Source organism: Leptonychotes weddellii, chromosome 9 (genome assembly GCF_054177405.1).
Source record: "Leptonychotes weddellii isolate Sample4059 chromosome 9, ASM5417740v2, whole genome shotgun sequence".
Taxonomy (NCBI): Eukaryota; Metazoa; Chordata; class Mammalia; order Carnivora; family Phocidae; genus Leptonychotes; species Leptonychotes weddellii.
Genome location: NC_138377.1, coordinates 41,874,451 through 41,896,591, shown reverse-complemented (window position 1 = coordinate 41,896,591; position 22,141 = coordinate 41,874,451). Strand labels below are relative to the sequence as shown.

The 22,141-nt window shown below is 38.6% G+C and overlaps 2 protein-coding genes across 6 annotated transcripts in view; one reads left to right on the top strand and one right to left on the bottom strand.

Moving 5' to 3' along the window:
• PTGER2 (prostaglandin E receptor 2) overlaps positions 1–22,141 on the top strand; it is a 188,891-nt gene that overhangs the window by 118,127 nt on the left and 48,623 nt on the right. The gene's annotated exons all lie outside the window — the stretch shown is intronic.
• TXNDC16 (thioredoxin domain containing 16) overlaps positions 15,911–22,141 on the bottom strand; it is a 110,058-nt gene continuing 103,827 nt past the window's right edge. For all 5 annotated transcript variants that reach the window (XM_081830501.1, XM_081830504.1, XM_081830502.1 and 2 more), the window contains exon 21: positions 15,911–16,282. In XM_081830501.1, the coding sequence (XP_081686627.1) occupies positions 16,017–16,282 (266 nt within the window). In that variant the 3' untranslated portion in view covers positions 15,911–16,016. The remainder of the gene's footprint in view (positions 16,283–22,141) is intronic.

Genomic DNA, 22,141 nt, shown 5'->3' with positions numbered 1-22,141 from the left:
TTCCATCTCCGACATCTTGGTTATATCTGAATTCATTTGTAAATCTGTGGCAGAGGTCACAGTGTCTGAGTCTTTCCTATTTTGGGGGTTCCTCCTCCTAGTCATTCTGTTGAGGGGTGGTTGAGGGAATGTACAGAGTCCAAATTATTGATCACAACCTGAGCAAGATGCACCTGTTTTCTAGGGACCTTAGGGTTGCTGTTCTCTTGTTCTCGCAGCCTGTCTTCTGGGGGAGGGGCCTGCCACGCTGTTACTCAGGCAACCCTGTTTGGGCAGAGTTGCCTGCCCCCTGTGGTGGGGGATAGGCTCAGTGAAAACCGGTTTTTTGGGGCTTTTGTTCTCTGGCAGCTTTCCTTGGCGGCTTTCCCTGGTGGCTTTCTGCGTTTTCTTCCTAGAGTCAGAACAGAAGAGATCATTTCCAACCCTCTGCCTCAGAGCAAAGGGATTGCAGTCTGCTCTTCAGTGAACTCTCCAGGCCACACTATCTCCATTTCTGTCTGTGCTGCTATAAACTGCAGCGTCCTGGGTTGTGCGCCCCTCAGCAGCGCTCCCAGTCCTCGCCTTCAGGTCAGGGCATGTCTCTGCCCTTTGTGCTTCTAAAACTGCCAGCCACCCCCAGTTCACACATGCGGCCCCACCACTCTGGGTGTCAGTATGAGGCTGCCCTAAAGTCCTTTCCCTGCCACTACCAGTCTGCGAGTCTGTGCCCTGTCCCCAACACGGGAGGCTATGGCTCACTGGTGGTGTAGGATCACCCTTTGATTTATCCTCCAACATCTCCCTGAGGAATCATGGGTCCCCGCTTCATACCTCGAAACCAACCACCTGCGATACTCTGTTCTTAGGGATCCAGATTTATCTTCTTACATCTCAGCCTGATTTCATAGGTGTTCAGAGTGGTCTCTTAGATATCCAGCTCAATTCCGGGGACCAGTTGGAATAGGGTCCCCTGCTCCTCCGCCATCTTTTCCATCTCCTTCTTCTTTGTTAATGTGATCTATCACATTGATTGATTTGCAAATGTGGACCCAACCTTGCATCCCAGCAATAAGCCCTACCTGGTCATGGTGAATAATCCTTCTAATGTACTGTGGGATCCTATTGGCTAGGATCTTGTTGAGTATTTTGGCATCCATGTCCATCAGGGATATTGGTCTGTAATTCTCCTTTTTGATGGGGCTTTGCCTGATTTTGGGATCAGGGTAATGCTGGCCTCATAGAACATGTTTAGAAGTTTTCCTTCCATTTCTCTTTTTTTGGAAAAGCTTCAGTAGAATAGATATGATTTCTTCTTTAAATGTTTGGTAGAATTCCCCTGGGAAGCCATCTGGCCCTGAACTCTTGTTTTTGGGGAGGTTTTGATTACTGTTTCAGTTTCCTTGCTGACTATTGGTCTGTTCAGATTGTCTATTTCTTCCTGTTTCAGTCTTCGTAGTTTATACGTGTCTAGGAATGCACTGATTTCTTTCAGATTGCCTAATGTGTTGGCATATAGCTGCTGGTAATAAGTTCTAATAACCATCTCTATTTCCTTAGTATTGGTCATGAAGTCTCCCCTTTCATTCATGATTTTATTGATTTGGGTCCTTTCCCTTTTCTATTGGATAAGTCTAGCCAGAGGTCTATTGATCGTATTAATTCTTTCAAAGAACCAGCTTCTAGTTTTGTTGATCTGTTCTACTGTTCTTGTAGTTTCTATTTCACTGATTTCTGCTCTTACCTTTATTACTTATTTTCTCCTGCTTGATTTAGGCTTTATTTGCTGTTCTTTCTACAGAGCCTTTAGGTGTAAGGTTAGCTTGTGCATTTGTGATTTTTCTAATTTTTTGAGAGAGGCTTGGATGGCTATGTACTTCCCTCTAAGGACCACCTTTGCAGTATCCCTTAGGTTCTAAACCAATGTGTTTTCATTTTCATTGGTTTGCATGAACTGTTTAAGTTCCTCTTTAATTTCCTGGTTGACCCATTCATTCTTTAGCAGGATGCTTTTTAACCTCTAAGTGTTTGCATTCCTTCCAAATTTTTCCTTGTGGTTGAGTTCCAGTTTCAATGCATTGTGGTCTGAAAATATGCAGGGAGTAATCTCAATCTTTTGGTATTGGTTGAGACCTGATTTGTGACCCAGAATGTGATCTATTCTGGAGAAAGTTCCATGTGCACTCGAGAAGAATGAATATTCTGTTGTTTTAGGATGGAATGTTCTGTATATATCTACGAAGTTCATTTTGTCCAATGTCTTTCAGAGCTCTTGTTTCTTTGTTGATCTTCTGCTTAGATGGTCTGTCTATTGCTGTGAGGCCTGACCAGTGTGATAATGACCAGTGTGGTGATGATGACCAGTTGATGAAGTCTCCTACTATTAATGTATTATTATCAATATGATTCTTTATTTTAGTTAATAGTTGGTTTATGTAATTGGCTGCTCCCATGCTGGGGGCATAGATATTTACAATTGTTAGATCTTCTTGTTGGATAGACCCTTTAAGTATGATATAGTGTCCCTCTGCATCTGTTACTACAATTTTTGGTTTAAAATCTAATTTGTCTGGGGCGCCTGGGTGGCTCAGTTGGTTAGGCGACTGCCTTCGGCTCGGGTCATGATCCTGGAGTCCCTGGATCGAGTCCCGCATCGGGCTCCCTGCTCGGCGGGGAGTCTGCTTTGCCCTCTGACCCTATCCCCTCTCATGTGTTCTCTCTCATTCTCTCTCTCAAATAAATAAATAAAATCTTTAAAATAAATAAATAAATAAATAAATAAATAAAATCTAACTTGTCTGATATGAGAATTGCTACCCAATTTTCTTTTGATGTCCATTGGCATGATAAATGATTCTCCATCCCCTCACTTTCAGTCTGGAGGTGTCTTTAGGTTCAAAATTCAGGCAACATATGGATGAGTCCTGCTTTTTTATCCAATCTGAAACCCTGTGCCTTTTGATGGGAACATTCAGCCTGTTCATGTTGAGAGTAACTATTGAAAACATGAATTTAGTACCATCATATTGCCTGTAAAGTCCCTGTTTCTATAGATTGTCTCTGTTAATTTCTGGTCTATATTACTCATGGGGTCTGTCTTCTTTTATAGAATCCTCCTTAATATTTCTTGCAGGGCTGGCTTGGTGGTCACATATTCTTTCAGTTCCTGCCAGTCCTGGATGCTCTTTATCTCTCTGTCCATTCTGAATGACAGCCTTGCTGGATAAAGTATTCTTGGCTGCACGTTCTTCTCATTTAGTACCCTGAATATGTCTTGCCAGCCCTTTCTGTCTTGCCAGGTATCTGTGGACAGGTCTAATGTTATTCTGATGTTCCTGCCTCCATACATAAGAAATCTCTAACCCCCCACCCCCAGCTGCTTTCAGGATAGCTTCCTTGACCCTAAGATTTGCAAGCGTCACCCTTACATGCTGGGGTGTTGGTCTATTTTTATTGATTTTGGGAGGGGTCCTCTCTGCCTCTTGGACATGAATGCTTGTTTCCTTCCCCAGATTAGGGAAGTTCTCAGCTATGACTTGCTCAAATATACCTTCTAGTCCTCTCTCTCTCTCCACCCCTTTGGGGATCCCAATAATTCTGACATTGGAACGTCTCATGGCATCAATGATCTAAGTCTGTTCTCATAGGCTTCTGGCTGCCTATCCCTATTTTCCTCTGCTTCCTTCCTCTGTTTATCTTGTAGATCACTAATTTGTTCTTCTGCCTCATTTACTCTGCCTGTTAGAGTATCCAGTTTAGACTGCATCTCATTCATAGCATTTGGCCTGATTAGCTCTCATTTCTGCCCTTAGAGATTCTATATTGTCACTAATGCTTTTCTCAAGCTCAGCTATTGACTTCATGATTGCTACCCTGAAGTCTATCTCTGATCTCTTGCTTATATCCATATCCATTAGATCTGTGGCAGAGGACATTGTCTCTGGTTCTTTTCTTTATTGGGAGTTCCTTCTCCTAGTCACTCTGTTGAGGGATGCTTGAGGGAATGTACCAAAATATCAACCACTACCCAAGCAAAATGCACCTTAGAAAAAAATCTGAAGTGGTCAAAAGCTACCACAGATATGCCACCAAAGCCAAGATGATCCAATACAATAAAAAAGAAAGAAAAAAGAAAAGAGGAAAAAAAGAGGGCAGTGGGGAGAGAGATTATTCTCTCTCAGGGTAGACACAGCAAGGTGATCTGCCTGTTCCTGCTTGATTTTTGGTCTGTGTGTTAGAAGAAAGTATATCCCAAAATTGCAAGGAAATCAGAACTTACATATATATCAAGATAAAATTGAATAGAGTGAAAAATGGGCTAGTATGGGGCATAAATGTATAATACATATATGTGAAAAAAATAAAAGTTTAGAAGTGACTTAAAAACATAGGTTGGGAAATACAAATCTATTTGAAACAAGAGCAAGGTGAAAAAAAAAGGGGTAAGAAAAGAAACTAAAAAAGAAATGTAAAATTTTAGCCTGAAGTATAAGCGAGTCGTGAGGGAACACCTGGAGTTCCCTGTATTATTTTCCCCTGGTGCTGGAGTTTTACAGTCCTATGGGAAATACGCTTAAGCTTATTCCCCTGTTCTTCCAGTCTGTCTTCTGGGGGAGGGGCCTACTGCTCAGCTTCTCCGGTGTCTTTGCCTGGGTGGAGTTGCCCCACCCCCTGTCAGGGGGATGGGCTTAATGTGAGCTGGTTGGCTGAGCTGCTTTTGTTCATTGACGTCTTTCCACATCTCTTTAGAGGGTCAGAGCAAATATGGCCTTGCAGGAATCTCCATCCCAGAGCTGCAGTGTCACAGTCCACCCCCCTCAACAAATCTTCCAGGTCTGTCTCCACCCCTGCAGGTACCAAACTCTACAGACTTGCACAATTCATGCCCACCACACCTCTCCTGGGGGAGTCATGGGGACCTGAGAGCCTCTCTGCGCTTTGTGACTTTGCAATTGCTAGCAGCCGTGGGCTCACACATGCACCCTCCTCCGCAGCTCCTAGGTCATGCTGGGTGCCGCCCCAGTGTTTCCTCATGGGCCACACCACCCTGAGAGCTGTCCCTGTCATGGACGCAGGCAGTTCTGTATCTCCCCTAGGATGTTAGACAGCCCGCACCGTCTAGTCCTTTTCAGGGTGGTCAGGCAGAAGGCAGTCTCCCTACTGGCTCAGCTTCTGGTTTATGGTGACCAGAGCTGAAAGTTCTCTCTGGGCTCACTGACCATAACCAGTCTCCCTGCTCCACTGCTTTGGTACTCTATTGGTTTGGGCTCCCCCATTCTTTCTGAGTTTCCTGGAATCCTGAGACCACAATGATCTACCTAGAATTCTGCCCTACTCGCTGCCTGTGCCCTTTTCAGAAGGGGGTGCTTCTCACTAGAGTAAATTTCCAAGGGTCCCAATTTTTTGCTGTGGTGTTATATCATTTTCCAGTGGCTGGCTTATGGAGGCTCCCTCCCCACTCCACTTATCTTTGGATATTTCCCCTGAAGATTCAAGATTCCACACCTCCTACTTTGCAAAAAGTAGTCATTTTTCTGCTTGTGGAGATCCAGATAAATCTTCTTACATCTCAGGTAGAATTCGTGTGTGTTCAGAGTTGTTTGATAGATATCCAGCTAAATTCGAGGGACCAGATGAAATGAGGTCCCCTACTCTGCCACCATCTTGCCCCCCCATACCTCACATTTAATCCATCCGCAAATCCTGATAGCTATACTTTCAAAATAAATCCCGAATCCTTACTACCTTCACCATTCTAGATTAAGCCATACCCTCAGCGCTCCTCTGAATTATTGCAATAGCCTTTCCACCAGTCTGCCTTCTGTCCTTACTCACCTACAATCTATTCTCAGATCAGCAGTCAGACTAATCACTATGACTGAAAAATTAGATCCTATCACTCTCCTGAATACTCAGAACCATCTAATGGCTTCTCATCACACTTAGAATGTGAGGTCTTTGCCATGCTTACAAGGTCTTAAATGATATGACATTTGGCTGTATCTCCAACCTCATTTTCTATTATTCCTTCTTCATATTCTAGCCGGTGATCTTGGTGTTCCTCAAACACATCAAGCTTTTTCACCACTCAGGGCTTTTACACTTGCTATTTCCTTTTTTTTTAGATTTTATTTATTTATTTGACAGAAAGAGAGCACAAGCAAGGGGAGCAAGAGAGGGAGAGTGAGAAGCAAGCTCTCCACTGAACAAGGATCCCAATGCACAGCTTGGTCCCAGGACCCTGGAATCATGACCTGAGCCGAAGGCAGATGCTTAACTGACTGAGCCACCCAGATGCCCCTGCACTTATTATTAAATCTATCTGAGACATTCTTTTTCCCTCTCACAAAGAACTCTAAGTCTTGCTCCTTGCTTCTTTTTTTCTTTTCAAATATCTTATCAGTGAGGATTTCCTTAACCATTTCCTATTTAAGAAAAAAATCATTCATACCACTTCTTACCCACCTTTGCATTATTCTTCTTCATAAGTTATCATCACTAACCAACTGTGTATTTACTTATTTTCTATCTCACATGCATTAGGATGTAAGTTCCACGAAGGAGAAGGGACTATGTTTTATTCACACTGCTGAAAACAGTTACACACATTCTTTATCTCACAATTTCTGTGGGTCAGGAGTCCAAGCATAAATTTACTGTGTCTTCTGCTCAGAGTTTCATAAGCTGAATTCTTACCTGGGAGTGCAATGAGGAAGAGTCCATTTCCAAATTCATCCAGACTGCTGACAAAATTTATTTCCTTGGGCTATATAACTGAGGGTCCTCTGTTTTTGCCTGGCTGCTGACCAGAGGTCACCCTCAGGTCCTAAAGGCAGCTTGCAATGTCTAGAGGAATTCCTACTTACTTTCTTAAATCATCAAAGAGAATCTCTAAGTGCATGCTAGTAAGATGGATATACATACGTATTGTATATACGTATTGTAATTGTGGGAGTGATATTCATCACCTTTGCTATATTCTATTGGTTGGAAGCAAGCCATGGGTCCCACCCACACTTGAAGGGAGCAAATTATATAGTGTGTAAACATATGGTGGCCACCCCAGGTTCTGTCCACTAAATTAGTGTACAACTGGTGAATAGGTGAATTAAACTATAACCAGTTTATTTATATGAGATTTTTAGTACAGAGAGACCCTCTTTACTCAAAGATAAGCCATCAAATATATATATATATTTTTTTGTATTTTACATTTCCCACAGTGGTCTATGCAACTTTTGTTTTGGGAAAACTCAAATGACTTGTCTGAATTTGTCAAGTCACAATCTCCAAGATAAGTGATTTTCCCATATTCCTAAAATGTCAGGAAAGTGGCAAAGAGTAATGGCAATTTCTCCATGTCTTCTAATTTCAATTTTATCATGCTTTTTTCTTTTCCCTAATTCAGCAGGTTTGGTGGTCATTATGACACTTTGGGGGAAAAAGGAGGGTAGGAGTAGGACAGTGTCAGTTAAAAAATGTTTCTTTGGGGCACCTAGGTGGCAGTTGGTTGAGCATCTGGCTTTTGGTTTCAGTTCAGGTCATGATCTCAGGGTCATGAAATCCAGCCCCACCTCAGCTCCACACTCAGCAGAATCTGCATGGGACTCTCTCCCTCTCCCTCTGCCCCTTTCCCCCCACTCTTTCTATCACATAAATAAATAAAGGGAGGTTGGGGAGGGGCAGAGGGAGAGGGACAAGCAGACTCCCTGCTGGGCAGGGAGCCCCTCATGGGGCTTGATGCCAGGATTTTGAAATCATGACCTGATCCAAAGTCAGACACATAACTGACTGAACCACCCAGGTGTCCCATAAATAAATCTTAAAAAAAAAAAAAAAAAAGAATATCTGTCTTTGATGAAGCAGTAAAAGTGTTACTTTACTTGATTAAATTCTGAAACAAGTGCATATCTTATTGTTAAGTGACGAAATGGAAAGTATACACAAAGAAGTGCTGGAGCGTCCCAAAGTGTGATGTTTGTCTTGGGAAAAAACAATTGTGCGATTGTATTGAGAGTTGAACTAGCCAAGGTTTTTTGTTTGTTTTTTCCATAGAATATCATTTGTGCTGGAAAGGACAAACTGTAGTTATCTAGACTTGGGTATTTGGCATATTTCTAAAATATGAATGAAGTAAACAAAAGAGTACTGAGCCAACCTGGCACCCTTGATATAACCTCTACTTACTCATGATGTGCTAACTTTTTCATATATTGTTGGATTCGATTTGCTAATATTTGCTGAAGATTTTGTGTGTATGCCTATGAAGAATATTGGTTGTTTTATTGTAATGTCTTTCTCTATATTTGGTTTCAGAGTAATACAGGCCAAGTCTATCCTTCTGTTTTATTTTTTTGGAAGATCTTGTGTAGAATTCATATTACTTCTCCTGAAATGTTTGGATAAATTTGCCAGTGAAACTGTCTGGGCCTGGAACTTTCTTTGTGGAGACATTTTAAACTACAAATTCCATTTCTTCAATAGATATAGGGTAATTAATTTCTTCTTGAGTGAAAATCTATATTTGGGTCTTTTAAGGAATTTATCTAACTCATCTAAGTTAGGGGTTGACAATCTTTTTAAAAAGTGTTATATAACTAATATTTTAGGCTTGCAGGCTACAGGGTCTCTGCTGCAACTACTCAGCCATACACAATATGTAAACAAATGCGCAGGGCTGTATTCTAATAAAACTTTATTTACAAAACAGGCAATAGCCCACCTCAAAATTATCAAACTTATTGCATTAAGCTGTTCATATTACCTTACTATCTTTTTAATGTCTATAGAATCTGTGGTGATGCTCCCTCTCTTGTTGCTAATATTGATAATTTGTGTCTTTCTTTTTTCCTTGACTACTCGAGCTAGAGGTTTGTCATTTTTATTGACCATCTTAAAAAATCAGCTTTTGGGAGTGTGTAGGTGGCTCATTCGGTTAAGTGTCCAACTCTTGGCTTCAGCTCAGGTCATGATCTCAGTGTCATGAGATCAAGCCCCATGTCAGGCTCTGCACTGGGTGTGCAAACTGCTTAAGATTCTCTCTCCCTCTCCCTTTGCCCCTCCCCTCCTCTCTAAAATAAACAAACAGGGGCGCCTGGGTGGCTCAGTCGTTAAGCGTCTGCCTTCGGCTCAGGTCATGATCCCAGGATTCTGGGATCGAGTCCCACATCGGGCTCCCTGCTCGGCGGGAAGCCTGCTTCTCCCTCTCCCACTCCCCCTGCTTATGTTCCCTCTCTCGCTGTGTCTCTGTCAAATAAATAAATAAAATCTTTAAAAAATAAAATAAAATAAACAAACAAAATCAGCTTTCAGTTTCACTAATTTTTGTCTATTGTTTTCCTGTTTTCAATTTCATTGCTTTATGCTTTTACCTTTATAAATTTTTTTCTTCTTATTTTGGGCCTAAATTGTTCCTTTTTTTCTAGTTTCTTAGGGGTTTAGATTATTCAGATCTTTGTTTTCAAATCTAGGTATTTAGTGGTATATATTTCCCGCTAAGCCCTGTTTTAGCTGTGTCATACATCTCAGTATGTTTAGTTGTCTAATTCTCTTGTGACTTTTTCTTTGACCCATGGTTATTTAGAAGAACATTGATTAATTTACAGAAATTTGGAAAATTCCAAGGTATTTTTCTATTATTGATATCTAGTCTAATTCTGTTGTGCCAGAGAACAAACTTTGTATGGCTAAATCTCTTCAATTAGTTTATTGTATAACCCAGAATATAATCTACCTTGGTGAATATTTTATGTGCACTTAAAAAAGAATGTATATTCTCTTGTTAGGTGGAATGTCCTCTAAATGTCTATTAAGTAAATTGTCATTTAGGTCTTTTATACCCTTACAGATTTTCTGTTTGTTATTATATCAATTACTGAGAGTGTTGATGTTTCCAACTATTTAATAGATTTGTCTATTTCTCCTTGCAGTTCTATCAACTTTTAAAGATCTCATTTTAGATGCATGTGCATTTAGACTTGTTACATCCTCTTGATGAATTACTTCTTTGTTGTTATGCAATGTACCTTTTTATCCCTGCTAATAGTCCTTGTTCTGGTCTCTTTTGCCTAATATTAATATAACTCCAGATAGGGACGCCTGGGTGGCTCAGATGGTTGGGCATCTGTCTTCAGCTCAGGTCATGGTCCCAGGGTCCTGGGATCGAGCCCCGCATGGGGCTCCCTGCTCGGCGGGAGGCCTGGCTTCTCCCTCTCCCACTCCCCCTGCTTGTGTTCCCTCTCTCACTGTGTATCTCTCTGTCAAATAAATAAATAAAATCTTTAAAAAAATATATAACTCCAGATATTAATATTAAGATAACCCCAGTTATCTTTTTTGATTAGTGCTTGCAAGTTTTATCTCATCTCTTTAATTTTAACCTATCTACATCTTCATATTTAAAGTTGTGGGTTTTTTATAGAGTATATAATTCTTTTAAAATCTACTCTGACAATCTCTGCCTTTTAATTTGGGTGTATAGGCCATTTATATTAATATATGTATTGCTCCAGGTATATTTAACTCTACCATTTTGCTGGGTGTTTCTTATTTGTCCTATTTTTGTTATTGTCTTCCCTTTTTTGGATTATTTTTTATTTAGTTATATCTTTTAATTTTATTTTATTTAGTTGTATCTCTTTTTTATTTTTAGCAATTACTAGGGGCTTATCACAGTTCACCTCTAAATAGTATTATACCACTTCATATAAAGTGAGACCCTTGCTACAGTATATTTCAATTTCTTCCCTCAGGCTTTGTGCTGTTATTGTCACAGATGTTTTTTGGCATAGATTTTACTTTTATATATGTATGAGTCTCACAATATATTGTTGTTCCAGTTTTTGCTTTAGACTTGGGGTCGGCAAATTATGGCCAGCAGGCCAAATTCAGCCCTGGGCCTGTTTTTGTATGACCCCTGAACTAAGAATGGCTTTTATATTTTTTAAAAGGCTGTAAAAAGGAGAGAATGAGAGAGAGCAAAGAGGAGGATGGGACTCTGTTTCTTGCTCTGGCTATCTTCAAGATTTTATCTTTGTTTTTTAGTATTTTGACTATTATGTGTCTAGGTGTTTTATTTTTAAATTATCCTACTTGGGGTTCTCTGAGCATCTTAGATATGTGATTTATTGTCTTTCATTAATTTTTGAAATTTCTCAACTACTCTCTCTTCAAATACTTCTCTCTCTCTTTTCTCCTGGAATTCCAATCACATGTCTGTTAGACTGATATTATCCCACAGCTTTTGAATCATCTATCTTGTTTTATTCATTTATTGTTTTTCTCTCTGTGTTTCACTCTGGATAATTTCCACTGACGTATCTTCAAATTCAGATTCTTTCCTCAGCTGTGACAAGTCTATCAATAAGCCCACCAAAGGCTTCATTGCTGTTAGCATGTTTTTTCATTTCTAACCCAGCTAAAGTTTCCCATTGTTCAGGTAGGTTGCCCATCTTTTCCACCAAATCCTTTAACACATTAATCCCAGTTCCAGTATCTAGGATGTCTCTGAGTTCAGTTCTGTCATGTTTCATCTCTTCACAATGGATTGTTTTTTCTTATGTTTCTTTTAGTCTTAGAATTTTTGAAGACTTATTTAGAGAGAGAGTGTGAGCAGGGGGAGAGGAAAAGGGAGAGAGAGAGAGAAGCAGACTCTTCACATAGTGCAGAGCCTGACATGGGGCTCGATCTCATGACCTTGAGATCATGACCTGAGCTGAAATCAAGAGTTGGGTGCTTAACCGACTGAGCCAGCCAGATGTCCCTAGTCTTAGACTTTTTAACTGAGTGCCACACATCCTGTGGAAAACAGTAGAGATAGATTGATAACATCTACATCTGGCCATTAGTGTGAAGGCCTGTGTCAATCTAGTCAGTTGAAACTGGTTTTGATTTTGTTATTTTTACTTTTACTGCACTATCATCTTGTACTTAGAGTCAGACCCAGGTGCCAGAGGGTTCATTTTCCAGCTCCACCCTCAGCTTTCAGCAATTCCTGGTTGCCCATGTCATCCCACAATCTTGTGCTTCCCGAAGTTGTGAACTGCTATTGCTTGTTATTTGATACTGAGCTGATAATAAGTGGGAGTGTAAGTTCTTGGTTCCCCTGGCCCATCCTCAGACTTAAGTAGAGTCTGTGTACCTGGACTCTGTGGTAGCACCTTCTGAAAATTTCTAACTCCTCCCCCATGGCAGTTAAACATGGCAGAGACACTTCTCACAGTTCTTAAACAGAAGTATTCTTACATTCTCCCAGGGATAGATTTCTGCTTGGTATTGGGGCAGGATCCTGGGCCTAAGAGGTATTCTGCCTCTCCCCAGGGGCAAAAGTTCTTGTACTTGCCCTTCCCCCAGAGGCAGTGGATGTTTGCCTGGGCCCTGGAGGCAGGAAGGCTTGCTGTCCCTCCACCAGTGCCTAATGGCTTTTACTTATGCAAGAGAAAGATCTGAGGAAGTGGGTAGTGTTTCACATCTGCCACCCAGTACCATTCTATCAACGACTACCTGCATGCCTGTGTCACTGAGAGATCTCTTCTTGCCAGGCTTCTGCCCTAGGGGTTCTCATTAGTACCCAGTGAAGGCTTGTGAATGAATGTTAACTGTTGTCCTGTCAGGGTTCCCACTTATTCCAAGCTTATATTTTTATCCACACAGTCTTTAAAGAATACTTTAAAATTTTAGCTGAATCCTGTTGGGAGATAAATCTTCCAAGGTCTCCCACTTCTGAGTGATTTATGAATAGAAGCACTGATTGCCTTTGTCTTGGACTACCTTTTCAGCCTGGGAAAATAAGAGAGCTAGGTTTGATTACTGTCCACTATCATAAAGATGTCTCCCTTCAGAGGAAAGGGCAGGCATACTTTATACCTATTACAAAATATTTAGGTTCCCTGAACTCAGGCTTCCTCCCTTGCAATGCGACCCACTGCCCGTATAGGTGTCACCTGGCCCTCTTCTGATGGCACTGTAGGATTGGGGATCAGGGAACTAGCACTCTGATAAATGCTATTACACTGAGTAATAAAGTCCTTTTCCTCTGATTCAGGAAACTGTGGCACACTAACATAACTTGAAGGTAGGGTAATATCTTAGACTCTTCCAAGTTCTTGATAATTTCTTCTTACTTGCTTTAGTATTATACTCTCTGCCAAAGGGGAAACCATTCATATATCCTGTCTCCCCTTGAAAGGTCTTGTTCAGTTCCTTTGGTTGCCTTCTCTGATGGGGAGTAAGAAAATCTATGATTTTTTTCCTTGATGTTAGGATTGGGCAACATTCTCATGCAGCTTTCTACATATTAAGGAGAAGCACAGCTCCTAAGATGTATTTATTTGATTACTTTCTATTATCAAAGACAGACACTTACTGATTTGTAAACTCCATCGTTCTGCTTATGCACATGTTTAATTAGTTTTTTAAAGCAGTGTAAACTTGGATGAAGAACTCTAAGAATTTTGAAAAACTGTCCATGGAATGTTTCATCCCAGAGCTGGAAGCAATGGACCAAGGATGTTTACCTTCTAGCACAGGTGAAGCAGGAAAGGGTGAAAGAATGATTCGTGAGAGATATTCTGCAGAATGTACATATGAAGTGACCAAGTCTTATAGAAATCAGGGGGACATTGAGGGAAAACTCCAACCACTTGGAGTTAGAAAGAGGGCTTTTGAAGCTCTCAAAAATGAACAGGAGGATATGGCAGAAAGACCTGAAAAGGATACAAAGATAGAAGAACAGCAGGTGGTGTTGTGGGAAAACCCTCTCTACATTCACTCTCTTTTTTTGGTAAACAAAATCTAGATTTCTTCTGTGAGATTTACCTCTTCTGCATTGTGGAAGTCTGGTAAGGGCTCCCAAATAAAGTGCCCACTCTTCCCCTAAGCAAGTTTCCTAGGATTCCCTGAGTCACAAAAGATAGAAAAACAGTCGGACTGATTCGTCACCGAGCTGTTGGTTCCTCACACATAGATCCCAGAAGAGCCTTGGTTCCTATTATTTTTAAATGTGGCTTATTCTTTCTTCTAACTCTGTGAATTACCCACTATTTCTATTTTGCTTAAGTTTCTGTTGCTTACAACCAAAGAAACCCAACTGATACAGGGTAAGTGGTCCAATAGAGGGCAATGACAGAGGTTAAAGGAAGTTTTTGAAGGTAGCCTGAAATCCAGATACTTTATTTAAAATTATTAAAAGAACATGTTATTAACAACTGTCAAAATTGCTGGCTATGATACAATAACTAATCAACTTCATGTTTCTGTGTGCTTATAGTTAATTAACATTATCTAATAGGTTAATAATGTTTTATTACTACAAACTTTATTTACAGTTCATTCTCATATCTCCCATGTTAGAAATCAAAATAAATGAGAATGAACTGAAATAATATGCATTACATGCTAGAGAAAAAATATCAAGGAAGGGAATGTGAACAGTAGCAAATGATCTATTTAGAATGAAATACAGCTATTTTTGCTTTTGTAGATTCCAATTATGAACTCAGTTGTATTAGGCAAACTGTATGTGCAGAAAATTTCAAGAACAAGATACCCCAAGTAGGTATTAAAAGGGAGAAATACAGTGGAGCACCAAGTAGGATGTTCTCAACAAATGTCTCAAAAAAAAAAAAAATGCATGGAGTGAAAATGAGACAACTGCTACAAACAGATCAGTCTGACAAGTAAGTGCTTTTAGAATAAAAATTAATTTTTTGGCTGATCTTTCCCTCATTATATAGATGAGGCCCTATGGCTTCTCCTCTCATTAGATAGATGAGGGAGACCAATTGATTTGTCCAAAACTTACAAAGGTAGATTTCACACATGGTTCAGAGGAGGGAGCCTCTCTTTTTGTGAAGAGGATAGCAGAATGTCTAAGTTCTCTTCAATTTAGCAATATAACTTGTAGAATTAAGAGCAGGTTTTAAGATTTTCTTATATACCTTTATACATACATATCTTTATCTCATATACCTTTATACACACACACACACACCAATTATAGTTATATATAAATTTATAATTTATATTAAATTATATAACTAAATGATATATATTATATATAACTATATAACTCTCTCTCTATATATATAATTCTGAGTCCTTTTTAGAGTTATCTCATCACCTTTCAAAAATACTATAAAAATGAATTTATAATAAAAGACATGGTTGTGTCCAGATAATAATCAGGATAAGACCACCTAATATTTATCTCTAATATTCGAGATTTTTTCAGACATAAGTGAGTAAAACAAGAACATTCTACCACAGGTTAGTTTAACACAGGGTTACTCAACCTTGGCACTAGTGACGTTTGGGCAGGATAGTTCTTTGCCATGAGGGGCTGTCCTATGCATGATAGGGTGTTTAGCAGCATTCCTGGCCTCCACCAACTAGATGCCTGTAACAACCCTAGTCATGACAAGCAAAAATGTCTCTTGACATTGCCAGATGTCCCCTGGGGGGCAAAACTGCTCCCTTGTTTAAAAACACTGGTTTTAACATCATGTCTACAACAAAACAAATACAATTTCCAGCTGTGTGATACCATTGTGGAACTGACTGTGATTAAACTAGAGTTGCATTTTTATTCTAATTCATGGCTAGACCTAAGTTAAATTAAGTATACCAGTTTTTGTCTAGAGCTGAGCTATCCACTACAGCAGTCACGAGCCATATGTGGCTACTCTGGAGTGAAATGTACAGTAAGGGTAAAATATGCACTGGATTTTGAAGACTTGATAGGAAAAAAGGATGTAAAATATCTCATAATTTTTATGTTAACTGAGCTATTTTGGTATACTTACTGGGTGAAAGATTAAAATTAATTTCACCTGCTCATTTTCATTTTTTTAAAATGTGCTACTAGAAAATTCTAAGTTACATATATGACTCACATTATATTTCCATTGGACAAAACTGGTCTAGAAACTTGAAATGATTTAGTATTATCTTTTAATAAATTCTTCAGTCTATCAAATAAACTAAAAAGACTTTGTAAAGCTCTCCACAGCCCTATGAAACCAGCTCGTTAACTCTTTAGAGCATCATAACTCTTTATTATCATGCTTAAATGATTTTCCTCCTTCTTTAAACAAATTACTTCTATTCCAATGCTTTATTCTCAGTGTTTCAATTGGTTCTTTTCTGAATGCTGATTTATCTTCATGTTTTTTCTCATTCTCCTGTGCATCTGTTTCTTTTGCACACTCAGGATCTTTCCTTGTGGGATGATGAGATGCTGCAGCATCCATCATACTTAGAAAATCATAAGCAGGAAGAGGAGGTTTCCATTCCTGAGCAGGTAAAATTGCTGCAAGGAAGATACAACCAAAGGTTAATAATGAACAGCTATAAAATCATCATATAAATACTAGAAAATATTGTATTTTGAAAAATATATTTGTAGGAGTAAAGGCTTTATCAGTTTTACTTATCTAAATGAAACTAGATTTTTTTATTGTCATTGTCTAAGAAACTTGATACATTTGTCATTACTAGCCATTTTCACTTTTTTATATATTTGCAAGCTATTCTAAATAAAGGTTAGTATTTTTTTAAAACATTTGTTTTTTAAAAAGGTTTTATTTGAGAGAGAGAGACTGAAAGAGAGAGAGCACAAGTGGGGTGAGGGGTAGAGGGAGAAGTAGACTCCCTGCTGAGCAGGGAGCCTGACATGGGGCTCAATCCCCGGACTCTGGGATCATGACCTGAGCCAAAGGCAGACACTTAACAACTGAGCCACCCAAGTGCCCCTAAACATTAGTATTAATAGAGGGAAAAAAAGGTCCCAAATCTCCCGACTAGTTAACCCTTGTTGAGGTTTTTAAAAAAATAGCAATATGGTAATGAGATTACATACAGATAGAAGTTAAAATGAAAAAGCCTCCTGCTTTCCACCCTACACAACTTTATCCCAAAGAACTGGAACTTTTTTTTTTTTAATTCCAGTATAGTTAACATAGTGTTATATTAGTTGCAATATAGTGATTCATCAATTCTATACATTACTCAGTGCTCATCAGGATAAGTGCACTCTTAATCCCCTTCACTTATTTCACCCATTCCCCCACGCACCTCCCCTGTGGTAACCATCAGTTTGTTCTCTACAGTTAAGAGTCTGATTTTTGGTTTGTCTTTTTTCTTTGTTCATTTTCTTTCTTAAATTCCACATATAAGTGAAATCAAATGGGTATTTGTCTTCTCTGACTAACTTACTTCCCTTAGCATTATTACTCTCTAGATCCATCCATGTTGTTGCAAATGACAAGATTTCATTCTTTTGTATGGCTGAGTAATATTCCTGTGTGTGTGTGTGTGTGTGTGTACACACAGATCTTCTTTATTCACTTATCAATGGACAGTCTGCTTCCATAATTTGGCAATTGTAAATACTGCAATAAAGATAGGAGTGCATATATCTTTTTGAATTAGATACTGTCTTCATATTCCTTGGGTAAATACTCAGTAGTGGTATTACTGGATCATATGGTAATTCTGTTTTTAATTTTTTTTTAAGATTTTATTTATTTATTTGACAGAGAGACACACAGTGAAAAAGGGAACACAAGCAGGGGGAGTGGGAGAGGGAAAAGCAGGCTTCCCACAGAGCAGGGAGCCCAATGCGGGGCTCCATCCCAGGACCCCTGGGACTATGACCTGAGCCAAAAGCAGACATTTAATGACTGAGCCACCAGGTGGCCCTATTTTTAATTTTTTTGAGGAACCTCCATGCTGTTTTCCACAGGGGCTGCACCAGCTTGCAGTCCCATCAACAATGCACAAGGGGTCCTTATTCTCCGCATCCTTGTCAACACTTGCTATTTCATGTATTTTTTATTTTAGCCAATCTGACAGGTATGAGGTAATATCTCATTGTGGTTTTGATTTGCATTTCCCTGACAATGAGTGACATTGAGCATCTTTTCACATGTCTTGTTGACCATCTGGATGTCTTTTTTGGAGAAATATCTATTCATGTATTCTGTCCCTTTTTAATTGGACTACTTATTTTGGGGGTGTTAAGTTGTGTAAGTTCTTTATATATTTTGGATACTAACCCTTTATTAGATATGTCATTTGCAAATATCTTATCCCATTCAGTAGGCTGTCTTTTCGTTTTGTTGTTTCCTTTGCCATGCAGAAGTCCTTTATTTTGCTGGGCTCCAATAGTTTAATTTAATTTAATTAATAATTTAATTTTGCTTTTGTTTCCCTTGCCTCAGGAGACATATTAGAAAAATGCTGCTATGGCCAATGCCAAAGAAATTACTGCCTGTGCTCTCTTCTAGGATTTTTATGGTTCAGATCTCACATTTATGTCCTTAATAATGTTAACGACTCACCTTAAAAATGGATTAATCCATTTTAAGGTGTGAGAAAGCGGTCCAGTTTCATTTGTTGTTATGGAGCTGTCCAGTTTGCCAACACCATCTTTTTCCCATTGCATATTCTCACCTTCTTTGTCAAAGATTAATTGACCATATAATCATGGGTTTATTTCTGGGCTCTCTATTCTCCAATGATCTATGTGTCTATTTTTGTGCCAGTACCATACTGTTGTGATTACCACAGCTTTGTAGTATATCTTGAAATCTGGGATTGTTCTCCTTGTTTTGTTCTTCTTGCACAAGATTGCTTTGGCTATTTAGGTTCTTTTCTGGTTCCATACAAATTTTACAATTGTTTGATCTACTCCTATGAAAAATTCTGTTGGTACTGTGATAGGGATTGCATTAAAATCTGTAGATTGCTTTGGGTAGTATGGACATTTTAACAATATTAATTCTTCCAACCCATGAGCATTTCCATTTGTTTATGTTGTCTTTGTTTCATCAATGTTTTATAGTTTTCACAGTACAGGTCTTACCTGCTTGGTTAAGTTTTTTCCTAGATATTTTATTATTTTGGGTGCAACTTTAAATGGAACTGTTTTCTCAATTTCTCTTTCTGCTATTTCATTGTTTTTTGGGTTTTTTTAATTATGTTATGTTAATCACCATACATTACATCATTAGTTTTTGATGTAGTGTTCTATGATTCATTGTTTGCATATAACACCCAGTGCTCCATTGTTAGTGTATGGAAATGCAACAGATACCTGTTTATTGACTTCATACCCTGCGACCTTATGGAATTCATCATCAGTTCTAGTAGTTTTTTGGTGGAGTCTATAGTATCGGGTCATCTACAAATAGTAACAGTTTTACTTCTTCCTTACCAATTTGGATGCCTTTTATTTCTTTTTGTTGTCTGATTGCTGTAGCTAGGGCTTCCAGTACTAAGTTTAATAGAAGTGGTAAGAGTGGACATTCTTATTACTGACCTTAGGGTAAAAGCTGTTTTTCACCATTGAGTATGATGTTAGCTGTGGGTTTTTCATATATGGCCTTTATTATGTTGAAGTATGTTCCCTCTAAGCTTACTTTGTTGTTTTTATCATCAATGGATGTTGTACTTTGTCAAATGCTTTGTCTGCATCTATTTAAATGATCATATGGTTTTTTATCCTTTCTCTTGTTGATTTGATGTATCACAATGATGATTTATGAATAACGAACCACCCTTGCATCCCAGGAATAAATCCCACTTGATAATGTGAATGATTTTTTAAATGTATTGTTAGATTCAGTATGCTAATATTTTGTTGAGGATTTTTGCATCTATGTTCATCAGAAATATTAGCCTGTGATTCTTTTTTTATAGGGTCTTTATCTGGCCTCATGGAATGAATTTGAAAGCTTTTCTTCCTCTCTTTTCTTTAATAGTTTGAGAACAAGGTATTAAATCTTCCTTAAATGTTTGGTAGAATTCACCTGTGTAGCCATTTGGACTTTTCTTTGTTGGGAGTCTTTTGATTACTGATTCAATTTCATTGCTGGCTCAAAGTTTCTATTTCCTTCTGATTCAGTTTTGGGAGGTTACATGTTTCTAGGAATTTAACCATTTCTTCTAGGTTGTCCAATTTGTTGACATAGAATTTTTCATAACATTCTCTTATAATCCTTCATATTTCTGTGCTGTCAGTTGTTATTTCTATCACTTCTGATTTTGAGTCCCCTCTCTCTCTCTTTTTCATGATCTGGCTAAAGGTCTATCAATTTTGTTGACCTTTTCCAAGAACCAGCTCCTAGTTTCACTGATCTATTGTTTTTTTAGTTTCTATTTCCTTTATATCTGCTCTGATCTTTATTATTTCCTTCCTTCTACTGGTTTGGGGTTTTGTTTGTTCTTTTCCTACCGCCTTTAGGTGTAAGGTAGGGTTATTTGAGATTTTTCTTGCTTCTTGAGGTAGGCCTGTATTGCTATAAACTTCCCTTTTAGAACAACTTTTGCTGCACCCCAAAGATTTTGCACCATTGTTTTCATTTTCCTCATCTCTATTTCTTATTTCCTCTTTGATTTCTTTGTTGACCCATTCATTGTTTAGTAGAATGTTACTTAACTTCCATGTAGTTGTGTTGTTTCCATATTTTTTCTTGTAACTAATTTCTAGTTTTATAGAGTTGTGCTCAGAAGAAATGCATGGTATGACTTCAATCTTTTTTAATTTGTTGAGACTTGTTTTGGAGGTCTAATATGTGATCTATTCTGGAGAATGTTCCATGTGCACTTGAAAAGAATGTGAATTCTGCTGTTTTAAAAGGATAGACTGTTCTGAATATATCTGTTAGGTCCAACTGGGCCAATGTGTCATTCAAAGCCACTGTTTCCTTGTTGATTTTTCTATTTGGATGATCTATCCATTGATGTGACTGGGGTGTTAAATTCCCCTACTATTATTATATTACTATCAGTTACTTCCTTTATGTTTGTTACTAGATGATATTATGTATTTGGGTGCTCCCATGTTGGTGCATAAATATTTACAATTGTTCTATCTCTTTGGTTAAAAGCTTATTTTGTCTGATATACATATTGCTACCCTGGCTTTCTTTTCACTTCCATTTGCATGATAAATGCTTTTCTATTGGTTCACTTTCAAATTGCACGTGTCTTTACGTTTGAAATGAGTCTCTTATAGGCAGCATACAGATGGGTCTTGTTTTTTATCCATTCCCTCACCCTATGTCTTTTGAATGGAGCGTTTAGTCCATTTACATTCAAAGCAATTATTGATAGGTATGTTATTTATTGCCATTTGGTTAATTTGTTTTATGGTTGTTTTTGTGGTTCCTCTTTGTTCCTTTCCTCTCTTGCTTTATTCTCTCATGGTTTACTGGCTTTCTTTAATGATATATTGGATTCCTTTTGCTTTATTTTTTCCATATCTATTACTGATTTTTGATCTGTTGTTACCATTTGGTTTATATATAACATCTTATGCATATAGTAGTCTATATTAAGTTAATGGTCACTTAAGTTTGAACACATTCTTTACTCCTCTTCCCCCACATTTTAGGTATATGGCATCATACTTTATATCCTTTTATTTTGTGAATCCCTTGACTGACTTTTTAAATTTAATTAATTTTATTATGTGAGTCACCACACAATACATCATTAGTTTTTGATGTAGTGATCCATGATTCATTGTTTTCGTATAACACCCAGTGCTCCATTCAATATGTGCCCTCTTTAATACCCATCACCAGGCTAACACATCCCCCCACCTCCCTCCCCTCTAGAACCCTCAGTGTGTTTCTCAGAGTCCATAGTATCTCATGGTTCATCTCTCCCTCTGATTTCCCCCCCTTCATTTTTCCCTTCCTTCTCCTAATGTCCTCCATGCTATTCCTTATGTTCTACAAATAAGTGAAACCATATGATAATTGACTTTCTCTGCTTCACCTATTTCACTTAGCATAACCTCCTCCAGTCCCATCCATGTTGATGTCAAAGTTGGGTATTCATCCTTTCTGATGGCTGAGTAATACTCCATTGTACACATGGACCACATCTTCTTTATTCATTCATCTATTGAAGGGCATCTCAGCTCTTTCCACAGTTTGGCTATTGTGGACATTGCTGCTATGAACATTGGGGTGCATATGGCTCTTCTTTTCACTACATCTGTGTCTTTGGGGTAAATACCTGGTAGTGCAATTGCTGGGTCATAGGGTAGCTCTATTTTTAATTTTTTGAGGCACCTCCACCCTGTTTTCCAAAGTGGCTGTACCAACCTGCATTCCCACCAACAGTGGAAGAGGGTTCCCCTTTCTCCACAACCTCT